The sequence below is a fragment of the Hirundo rustica genome, chromosome 17 (genome assembly GCF_015227805.2).
Source record: "Hirundo rustica isolate bHirRus1 chromosome 17, bHirRus1.pri.v3, whole genome shotgun sequence".
In the NCBI taxonomy this organism is placed as follows: Eukaryota; Metazoa; Chordata; class Aves; order Passeriformes; family Hirundinidae; genus Hirundo; species Hirundo rustica.
Window position 1 is genome coordinate 10,690,238 of NC_053466.1, and position 12,309 is coordinate 10,702,546.

General features: G+C 40.1%; 1 protein-coding gene across 3 annotated transcripts in view; it reads right to left on the reverse strand.

Annotated features, from left to right (window-relative positions):
- Positions 1–12,309, reverse strand: part of SPPL3 (signal peptide peptidase like 3) — a 55,825-nt gene that overhangs the window by 20,801 nt on the left and 22,715 nt on the right. For all 3 annotated transcript variants that reach the window (XM_040081148.2, XM_040081149.2, XM_040081150.2), the window contains exon 2: positions 2,335–2,412. In XM_040081148.2, the coding sequence (XP_039937082.1) occupies positions 2,335–2,412 (78 nt within the window). The remainder of the gene's footprint in view (positions 1–2,334; positions 2,413–12,309) is intronic.

Genomic DNA, 12,309 nt, shown 5'->3' on the forward strand with positions numbered 1-12,309 from the left:
GAAAAGCTCATTCACACAGAGTCACAGAGGGGAACTCAGCTCTGTCGCTGCACTTTGTTCACGTTCTGCGCTTTACCCACAACTTATCAGACATTCTTCTGAGCATACTGGGGCTTTGGGATTTTTTCATTTGTTTTGGACAAATGCTATTTCTGTTAATAAGGACAGTGGAGCAAGGCTTTCCTTTGTTCCCCTGACGCCACCTGCCTTAGATTAGATCCACCACACACGTGGATTTTATCCTCATAACTCACCCACCCAAATCTTTCTGATCCTATTACTGCACTTCTGTTTCAGCCACTCGCAAGAACACTACAATAACTCTACCTCCTTCTTTTCAGCTGAAAATCAGAAACCAAAGCCACCTTCTGCAACACAAAGGTTAACTAAGGAGTGCAATTACCTTTTTTGTCTTACAACAGCTCTGCAGGAGACAGCACTCAAATCCAGATGAACACACCACTGCTGACAGATGAGAATGAGCACCCTGAGCTGTAACTTCTATCTTTCCAGCACATCAGTTTTCTAGGAAAATTCATCCACTTTGCCAGAAGTTTTCATTTTACTACTTGAAGAATTTCCAGATGAATATAATTTTGTAACTTACAACACACTTCAATTTCTTAAATAACTTAACTGTAGTTCAGACCGCTTTGTTAACACCACTGCACAATTTTCTGTAAAAAAACTGCTTTTGACCTTGCTCACTGATCAAAGACAACCAGAGTTTGTCCAAGTCCCCAGCATAACTGTGGGTTTCAGCTCAGACACTTACTAAAGAAACCACACATAGGAGAATTATTAGGAAAGTAATTTTAAAACTCTGGGACCCTATTTTGGTCTGTAACTCACATCGTGGGGTCTTCAGGATACACACAAAGGCAAAATACTAAAACAGGACATTTCCTCAATGGGTTTGTATCCATCACCATCCCACTACTCCATCCAGGGAGTCAGATTGCTCTGGAATTGGCACCCCTTGCTAGGTGAGCAGTTTTAAATGTAAACTATAGGACAAAATGCTGAGAGTACGGGTAGGTACCAACAGGAATAGGATGGCAAACTGCTGGGGAAAATTCTGAAGGGCAAGGAGCTCCATAAAGACAAGCAATTTAATTTCACACACTCCTGCTGTTTTATACTGCACTACATTTTCATAATTGAATTTTAATAAATGCTATGGCTTCTTGCAGCCAGATGCATAGTTCCTTTTTCCACAATTGCATAAATTCAAATAGTTAAAAATTTAATTAGTCCCTCAACTATATGCTAATCTGACTCCAAACTTGAAGAAGAAACTAAACAAATCCAACATCTGATTACTTTTTTATTCTGATCATCTCTAGATTTTGTTTTCCCAAAGCCCTCTATTTTAACTTCAGCAGCAGTGCTGTTACTTAACACTTGCTAACAACAGACAGCTCTTGCAAAAAAATTGCCTCTTCCATTATATGACTTTCTTAACTTACAGTAGTGATATAAAACCTCTTATCCTAAAACAGCTGCAGCTTACATCATATGGATGAGCACAGCCATCATCTATTTCAGGAATACTCACAGCAGTTCAGAGACTCTGTAGTGAGTATAAGGCCTTTTATCACAGAGCTGTGAAATGAAGCAATGTTATTTATGAAGCAGAAGGAAAAACATGCTGTATTTAAGTTTTAAAAAATAACACTTTCATATTGTGGTTATATTGTTTTAATATGTCAGTATGAACCTCATTCCTTAGGTGCCACTACAGTAAAACAAACTGGATAATACAGCATGCAAGTCTAAAAGTGTAAGTGTGTTTTCTCTAAACTATACTCAAGTCCCCTAAAATCTGATTTTTGAAGAGTCACACTCATCCTGCAGCAGTTCTCCGATGCTTTGCTGGAATTCAACACTGAGTTTCCCACTTCTCTGTGAAGCTGTCACTGACACTCGAGCACTGGGACCCGGGGGTGGCTGCTCTGCAGGACAGGTTTGAAACCACAGCACAGCATTCCCCATCTACCACCACTTCTGCCATCGAGAACATTACCTTCTATCTGTCTCAACAATCCTTTTCTGTTCTCTAAAACATGATTTTATGGAGCTGTCCTCAAGGACTGACTTTCAAGTTAACTTATATGTGCTTGTACCATGACAAACAATGACATCTTTCAGAAACCCCAGCTCGCTATTATTTCCTCTTTTTCCATTTCTTTCTCAGAAGCAAATAATTTTTTATGTTGCCTATGTCTGACAAAGATACAATGAAACAAAAAGGCATAAACTGTATTCAGTCACTTGCAATACTTCACTTGAAAAATAAAAACTCTGCAGAACCTTAAAAAAAAAAAATCTTACCTGAAACTACCGTAGACTATGAGGAGAATAGAAATCAGGAAGGTAGACACTTGACTGGAATCCACAAGGGAATATGCCCTGGAATTAGGAAAAAGAAGGCAGGTTTGTCATTGTGACTGTGCATTTCTCCAGTGTTATTTGCTATTTCTTTTTCTTATTTTAATACAAATAGAGAACTGGATGACAAATCATAGCAGCTCCCTCTGAAGTTCTTGTCTCATGTAGAACACAAAACCTGTAGCTTGTCAATTAACTTCTCATGTTCAAGGCTGCACCATGAAAAATCTGTACAACCAGCAAAGGACAATTCAAAAGCCTTGTGGTAATTTATTCTGAACTCACCAGATTCAGGGTTTTTTTCCTCAAACTCATTAAAATTGCTTCAATTTTTTTGCTACTGCAAAACCTGCACATTAATAACAGTGACCTGTTTTCCATAACACTCCTTACATCTTCAAAGTGGCAATGAGGCAGTTAAGGCTCACTTAGCTGGGGGGGAACACCCAGACAAACAAAAGAAACCCCCCAAAAACCAAAGCCCAAACCTCACAACGAGCAGAGCAACATGCATTAATTAAACCACACACAACCACCTCCCTACTCCATCTCGCAGATCCCTCAGCGCAGGATTACTGACGGACATTTCAGCAGCAAGCCTAAACCCGCCTTTATCTGATTGATTTCCCAACGGAACACGAGGTGTTTAAAGCCTGGAAATATCAACATTAATGCAGCAGAGGCCACTGTGCTGGCAGGGGCACAGCGGGCAAGGAGAGGCTCTGGGAGTCACTCTGCAACTCCCAACAGGTTTTCCATAACTTGTGCTAAAGTATTATGGGATGGAACAAGAATAATACTGAATGTTAACTGCGTTAGACTTATCCTACAAAAGCCATACGGAGTATTTCTGAAACCAACCAAAAAGCCTAATTTCAGCAAGGCTATGGATATGGAACAAAGATAATTGAATTACAGGATTGTTCCAAATTAACCATCACTGAGCAAATAAAAACTGAAGATACGAGACAGTTAAAGAAACACTCATCCCATTCCCAATTCAAAAGCAATTCAGAGATAATTACCAAACCACTAGACGCACAATTTAAAATACTTTCTTTTAATATATAAACACAAATGTGAATCTTCTACTACAGAAATTCAATATTAAACATCACTGACAAACAGACTGCCTCTTTTAGATGAAATTACATACTTGTGCAATAAGCTTTTAAGAAATTAGAAACTATTTTGGTTAATTATCATGAAAAACTTCCCCATATCTCCACACTAAGAGTGAAGAACAGGTATCTGATTTGCTCATAATGTTGGCCCACACATAAAGACAATTTTAAGCTTTAAGTATCAAATTTTTTTGTACGTACGACCTTTAGTTACCAGGCTGTGGAATAGAGGCCCTAAAAAGCATCCATGAAGATCAATATAGTGAATTACAAATACATACAACATAATATCTCAGCACTTACAACCAGTGCACATATAAATGTTCAGGTTCTACACAATATTGTTCACAGCACATTATTTTCACGCCACGGTCACAGCTAAACTCACACCAAAGGAAACAGCCTGAGGACACTCAGACTGGATTTACAGCCTGTTTCTAACTCTGATTTCCGAGGGAACCATTCCCTCATCCAGCCTTGTGCAAAGGGAAAGGAAAGCTTTGTACTGTTTGGATTTGAGAATAGATAGTGGAACTCGTCTATTAAAAGAACACTCAGAAATTCCACATCTATGAGAAAAACAAGATGAATGGAATTTCAGAATGGATTAAACATGGCCAGGATTATGCACTGAATTTTATCAACTTATGTTCATAAAATTTTATCTTCACAAATCGGCAAATACTTTTGAGATGAACATTTTCTACATAATCCTTCATTCAGTGGCAACACTGGAGGCTATGATAATTAAAATGCCATTTTGTCGTAATTTTAAACATTAGTCAAAACAACGCTGCAAACGTTAAAAAGATTCATAAAACAGATAAAATAGAGATGATACATGGGCCATGGATCAGCCCTACGCATAATCCATAAGGTTTGTATTAAAACTCAGAGCCCTCTGGTTTGATGAAAGAAACTGAAGAAATGCAAACCCATGTTAAACAGTGATCAAGCACATGCAGCCCTGCTGACAGGCTGCAGTGGTGCTCAGGACAGCAACCTGCTGATTCTGGGCAAGGCAGAAATGAGACTTGAAGTCCTTCCATCCTGCACAGGAGAAGTGGAACAGAATAATCAGAAACTCATCACAGACCAGTGACGTTTCCTGACCGCTCCCCACAGAGATCTTGTAACAGGACAACCTAAAAGCTCCGTGTTGCTACCAGGATAACGGCCTGGGGAAATTCATATTCACTGATATTCCAGCAAACAGGGCCAGGGGGATACAGCCACACTTTCCTTCTTCCTGAGGCAGCTGGAAAAAGAACAAGGCAAAACACAGTGTGACACCTGAACCAAGAGAGCAGCTCAGGCATGTCCAGATTCCACCCAAAGTTTCCAACACAAGGAGCCCACAAACAAACTTGAAGAATAATTTTACAATGCCAAGGTGAATATCATTGCAATAAAACCTTGCATCTTTTAAACATTAAATTTCTCTACATTATTTAAGGTATTAAATTCTGAAACCAGAACTGCTTCCTAAAATCCTAACCACTGGCTGGATGGACAGTCGGTTAAGAGACTAAAAATCTTTGATCCTAAACAAATCCTTCCTAACACATTCATCTAGGTTAGAGGTAATATAAGCAAATGACTGTCACAGGAAAGAATCAAAAAGTAAGATTATTTCCAAGTTTTTAATATTATTCAAAACGACAGTGTCTTGCAAACCAACATGTAATTTTAACTGAAATTTAAATAACCTTCTACCAAGTCCAGCAGATTCCACATGCACATAACGGGATTCTCCTATAGGAGTATTTCAAGTATACAAGTTCATATATTCTCACAGCCAAATAGCTTCAGTGCCATGTTCTTCTCAAACGGCATCAGCCAAAACCAGAAGCCACACCAATGACAGTTTTCAGAAGTTGCAGTCACATTTAACCACCTTTCCACTGCACATATAAAGATGAAACCAGCTTCCTTCTAACAAGGTATTCCTGAAAAACTGTTCAATCTTGGAATACGTAATGGAAACTTATGCACAGAAAATGCCTGTAACAAGCTTGTGCACAGTTGTCCTTTGACTTAAATACTGATTCCATATGCAATTCTGCGTACTTACAACATGACAATCTACAAAGAAAGTATTATTCTTCATCCTCAATCTGAAAATTAATACTGGATAAGGTCATGCTAAAGGCTCCTTTGAAGACTGACTTCAGTGCTGTTCACCTGCGTGCCACGTTACAAGAACAACTCCCAGCTCATTTCCAAACTCTAGCGTACGTGCAGAACGCTGCTGAAAATACAAAAATAACATTGGTTTTCCCAAGGAAGTACATTTTCAGGATTCTTGCACTACCACACCTGAAATTCAACATCCATGTAAGGAAGCTGGTTTAAGAATTATTATTATTAAAGCTATCAGATTCTTACTTAGTTAAGTAACAAGTAACTCATTATTACACCCTAGTACTTAATAAAACCAAGCACACCAGTGCCTTAGGAGCGTTTTCTCAGCCAGCTATTGAGAGGTAGCTTCCTCTCCAACCTGAGATCTGACTCTGAACCTGCACCTTTACATGGCTGAGATCAATTTTCATAAATTCTCAGCCATTAGGCATCTATTTCTGGCAGCTTCATGGCCAAGTGCTCCCAACACAGAGCCTGCTAAGGCACGCCAAGCCAGAGACACAGCGAGCACTGTTCCATAACATATTCTGTGTGTCCGGCCCACAGGCTCACAGTGAGAGCATTGTGCAGACAACAATCCCGGCAGCGAGCTCTCCAGCCTGGCACAGGCTGCTCCATAGACCCTTACCTACAGAACAATTCCAGGGATGCCCAGCCGCTGCGCCACAGCACCGCTCCCCAACAGTGGCCATGCTAAATCCACCACACCACCCAGCGCGAGCGTTCCAAGCAGCACTCTCCCCTCTGCTGGGAAAACATGAATAACATCTGTATTCCCAGGGGAACAGAGACCCACTTCATTCCCAGCTAGGGGAGATGGGAACCAGCGAATGAAAGTGGCCACAACAACAGTAATGGTGCCACACTGGAGACACTTGCAAGCTCTTCTCTCTGAATTGGCAGCTGTAGGTCAAGGTCTTTTCCCCCGTTCCTCCAGGTCCAAGCTCACCTGTCTTTGTGGACATTCACTCTACAAGGTCTCTGCCAACTGCCTACTGTTTTCCTATTATGTATCTTTTTTTTTTTTTTTTCTTTCTTTTGCATTTCCACTCAAGAAAATCACCCTGTAATCTAAGCACTGGCTTTCATGCTTCAGCTCTTCCTTATCACCAAAAGATAAGCAGTTTCTGGATAACAGTCCTTCCAAACTGCAGAAGGAACTCTTGGGCAAAGTCTGGTGATTCTTTTTGTCCTCTGTGGTGAGCAGTAAGAATCTGCAACTGGCTTTGCTCAATGAAGACACAAACCAGGAACCAAAGGTGTCTCCAGATGACAGTGCAGAGCATTGCCCTCTACACAACCTGTCATGGGCAATCTGAAATGACCACAGGCCAACACAGCCATTACAAAAGCAACCTCACCTTTTCCAATCACCTCCTCATCTCTGCAGAACCATCTGCAGAATCACACACAAAAACAGACTGAGGAGCCTGCCTGCCTGAATAATAATGAAGAGCAAACGGGAAAGTTTCTCAAGTGATTCAGACTCCTGATCTGGCCCATCCCTGGACATAAAAAGAAAAGACTTTTCAGTGGCAGCATTAGCTTAAGTACCCCAAAATTATTGCTCCAGGTATCAGGGAAGTTTTATGTATTTGGAATAAAAACCCTTCTCTGTTTGCACAAGATGCCTACTAAATGTATGACCATAAAAATTCAGCCCATCAGTGTTTCAGTAGCAAGTATCACTCCTCACTTCCAGGTACAAGAGAAACTATTGTGAAGAATTCTGCCAAGGCGGGGAACGAGAAGCCCATGCCCTGAAGTTTCCATAGCAATGCACACTAAAGGCCTTGGATATGCTTCATTCTCACACAAAAGCTGCTGTAACAGCAGCAAGACAAACCTTCCCTGCATACTTACTGTAACCATACAAGAATGCAAACAATGGAGCAACAAATAAATCACAATGACTTGGAAAGTGCAGATGATGAACTAAGTTCACTAAAGCTCACATGAAAAGAGATTGCTTTTCGTCATGTATTTTTCTTTATCAGTGATCAAAACATCCAAGAGTTCGCAAGACTGAGGAAAACAAGCCTATTAAAGGGTGGTGAGGACATTAGACAGGCTTGAGTATGGACAGATTAAAACAGAAGAGCTTTTGCTGCGTCTAATGGCACCAAATCTACAACTTGCAGACATCACAGAATCACAAATTCACACTGGGAATGTAAGGAGATAATTTAATTCACTGATCTTATTCTGGGGATAGACAATCAGTCATGACAGGTGTTTTCCTCATTTGTTTAAAATACTAACTAATAATTAAAGGACTTCCTTGACATGTAACATAAATCTTTCTGACTACAATTTTAATCCACAAGTTTTCTCCTACACAAAAGTCCTTTTCAAAACTTATGGAGAGCTTTGCACACTGGCCACATCTGGGGTAAAATGGATCCCTACAGAATCCACTCACGTATTTCAGTTTCTGAAAGTTGCGGCTGCTTGAGAAGTGACCACACAACACTTCAAATATTCTTCAGCCCACGTTAAATCCATGACTATTTACCCAATCAGTATGGTACTCTTCACCTGCATTTCAAATACCACCCTCATAATCAAATGTCCACTGTCTCCTCACAGGGTAAGAGACAATAATCCATGCCCAACAGAACATGCATGCCAATTCTCTTGGAAAGAAAATTCCTCATAGGTAGGTACCAGCATTGGAAGAGTGACCACAGAGCACCTCCCTCTCCCTCCCTGCTCTGTACTCATCACTCATTTTCTGAACCTGCTGAGGGCACACGCTCAGTGTGAGCGTCCCATCTCAGCTGATGGGCAACTCTTTCAAAGGGAGACAGAAAAAAAGAAACCCAACAAAACACAAAAAACCCACCAAACCAAATCTGAACAATCAACTTCTGCTGGAAATCTGGCGTTCAATGTCAAAATCAAGGATGGAGAGAGTTTCCACTCCCCGCCCTCCAAGGGTTTCATATATTTCAAAGCTTTTTTTAGTGTGTTTATTCCATCAGTGATTGTCTTAGCAACAGAAAAACAGAAAGTCAAGAAATAGCAGTTGGTAAACTCAAGGCAAGTTGAAGATTATTTCTGCACTTCCTCTAACCCACACCAGGTTTTTAGAGCTATTAACTTCACATAGAAAACAACATTCACCTTCACACTGCTGCACTGACCCAATACCTGTGGCTTTTTTGAATCATGCAAGGATGTGCCTCTCACAAGGAAAACATTTTCCTGAATCTATCTGTTCTGTAAGCTTTTAAAATATTCTACTATTTTATTCCTTAAAAAGTGTGTGCAGTATCTCAGTGATTAGGGCAATTCATTGCTAAGAGCAATTCACTTCTGATGCTCCAGTACCCGGTGTTTGAGAGCTACCACTGTAGAATTATTTATTAAGAGCACAAATCAAACTCAAGGACTCCAGAGCACAGTCCTAGGGCACATGAAAGAGGAGCACTGCCATGGACGTGCAGATCAATTACAGTTAATTGCACAAATACTCATTTTGGCTGGGGGGTGGACTCACTCCATAGGTAAAACCAATAGTACTTTCTTCCTTTACTGGATTCCAGGTCAAGGGTATGACTAAAAAGCCTCTTTCAGCTGCCTTACGTGTGTAAGATATATACATGTTTAAGAGCCTCCATTAGGCTTGCTGCCAAACCAAAGTTAAATCTGAGTGTAACAGTTAAAGGTATAATTTTAAGCGTGAAGTCATGGCACCCACAGCTGTAAACATATCTCAACACTATTCCATTCTTTAGTGTGATTCATAGGAAAAGCAAGCAAATTGCTATGGCTTCGCCTGCATTAAAGGAATGGCTTGTTTTCTAAAATAAGTTTACAATTTCATCTCATTGTCACGTGCAGATAAGGTATGCTAAGTATGAGTAATTCGTGGAAACACGGGTTATGTCAGAAAATAAAACAAGTCTAAAATGAAACAAAACAAACAAACAAACAAAAAAAAGAGTAATATGAAACATCCCACTAAAACCAGACTTTCTGACACAGACTCTGTTAGGGATCAGGCAAGCATTTCACTCCGTACCCAGAGAACAATGCTGCTGTCTACCAGGCAGAGGTCTAGAACAACATTTTCACACTGTTAAATACCATACATATATATATATATATTTCTACCCACAGAATTTTAAATCCCAATTAGCCCTTCTATCCTTTCCTGAAAGATGTTTTCCTAAATTATCTTTGCAAAACCAAATTCTAAGCTCCCAACTAAACTGCTAAGAGCAAACACTCCTCTGAACTTCCTTGGAGAGGAAAATGAAGTACCCAGTAAGGTGTTGGGAGACACAGTCTTGAAAAAAAAAAATTCTATTAAAAACATTCTCCAAGCTACTGCTTTGGTTCAGCCGACTGTTTGCCCACAGAACAAAGAATTACATGTTTCAGAGTGTTTAGGAATTACAGCCACTGGAAGATTTCCGGATTTCACATTCAGCTTGGAGCACTCGTATCCTCACAGGGATGGGAGCACAACTTCCAGTCCCTGCATGGAAGCAGAATGAAAGTGTACTCGTTCAAAGGAGCATTATTCCAAATCAACACAGGATAGTGCCCACATACCTCGAAAGTACTTTCAGCTCCTGATGTCCCCAGAGCTCCAGTGGAACCACAGTAAACAGGGTACTTGGGAGCAAAATTTGCAATCAGTGGGTAATGGAGAAAAATTAACTAGTACAGCTTCAAGTAAGTTTACTGGACACACATCTGAGTATGAAGTAGCCTGAACCAAAATAAATATCCAAAAATCATACTGATTGTCTTTGACATTGCTGTCAAAGAAAACACTGCCTTTTTTATTTCACATTGGAATGGGAGCCTGGATACATAATTTTTACCTCTTACCTAAACACACACACAATATTTTTTTATGTTCCTTATGTTATTGAGGTAGGTTGGTTGATTGATTTAGATTGGGTCGAGAGTTTTGCTCTAAACTTGACAAATGAAAAAAAGATCTGGGAACCTTCCCTCCTTTATTTCTCTTTCTTCCTTTCTCCAAGAAAGAAAAGACAAGCAGTCATGAAAAGCAGGGCATGCTTTTGCTGCCAAATATATGTGACCATCGGCCAAGGAATCCTCTCCAGGAGCAGGATTTTGAAATTGTATCACCAGGTTTTTGAAAATGTGAAAAGAACATCTATAAAATGATGTCTGCAACACAGGACCTCCACTGAAGAAGGAGTATCATTTCAATGAGTTAAACTGAACAAGAATATGTGGAAAAACACATTTGATATCAAGATACAGAGCTTCTTAGTAGGAAATGTTTTACTTGATTTTGTATTTTTATTGTGTTATGTTTTAATTGAGCTGTATCAGATCAGGCAAGTTCCAGAACACCGGCATCCGACCGCAGACCAGCCCCAGCAAACTGCTGAGCCAAGGCACAGCCTTGGTTCTATTTCCCAAAACTGCTACTTTTGTCCCTTCTTGACAACTCATTCTGAAGGACTCCAGCTTATGATAGGATTTGCCTGTGTTGGTTTGAAAATCAAAAGCTTGAAGTAAGAAAAGTCCAACAGGCTCCACTGCAAATCGTATCCACTTCAGTCTGCTCACCTCTGACTTCAGTGGCATTGAGAGTTGTGCCAACAAAACCCGCCTTTTCAAATACTTGCCCACTACAATTAGCTTGGGTTTTGATACTAAAACCTATTCATGGACAGGAGAAGAAGAAAGAAGTGGAAAAATCACCGCAGCCCCGTTTTTGTGAAGCGAGTTTTCATTCAGGCCAGCAGCTGCACAATCAGCAGGTGTGACACAAAGAGGAAAAGAGTCAAGATGCGCCCATGGACAAGGTGGGACTAAAATCCTTTTGGGAACAGCTTACAGTCAGATCTCACTAAGCACACTGCAATACACACACACCTGGAATCCAAGCTTTACTGGAGCTAATGTAAATGAAACAAAACTGACCTTCCTATCTTCCTGCAACCAATCTTCCGTGCAGAAGCACTGCTTTAATTGAGTTATATTTTCAAAACAGACCCCAAGCACTGTAGTTTCTGCAATATATGATAACATTTTATAATATTTTGTGCTATTTCTGTCCTTTCAGATTTGGTTTTCACTAGTAAACTGCAGACAGCTTTGCTCCAGCAGCACAGCCCCACCACAGCACAACACCTCCAGGCTGTGGCCATTCACTAACAATAAACCCCAGCATCAACAACAAATGGGGAATTCAGTGAGCTGCAAGAGGCAGCTACACTGCATTTGCAAGGGCCAAACTATCAGTTTGCTTAAAAGATGTTTAAGGATGAGAAAAAAAAATATAAAACCCATTTGCTGAACTAATTAAAGAAACTGTATTGTCTTTAACTGTCTTCGTAGTTTATCGCTTTACAAGACTTCAGTTTATCAGAGGGTAGGTTCAAATTTCGCTGTAGGACCATAAAAATTACCAAACAGAAGTATGAATGCAATGTTTCTGTGGAAGAATTAAAATCAGTAAATATCAGAACAAGACGTAAATATATAACTATGACAGTGCACATAAACATATGTATGAGACACCTGACAAAGCAAGAGAGTTGCAGCTTAGCCGCAAGAAAGAACTGACCATACAGAGACTTTCCTCACATAGAAAACCGCTTCCACCTTCCACAAATAATCTAGAGGAGGACTGGAAGGAGGGAGAAGAGAG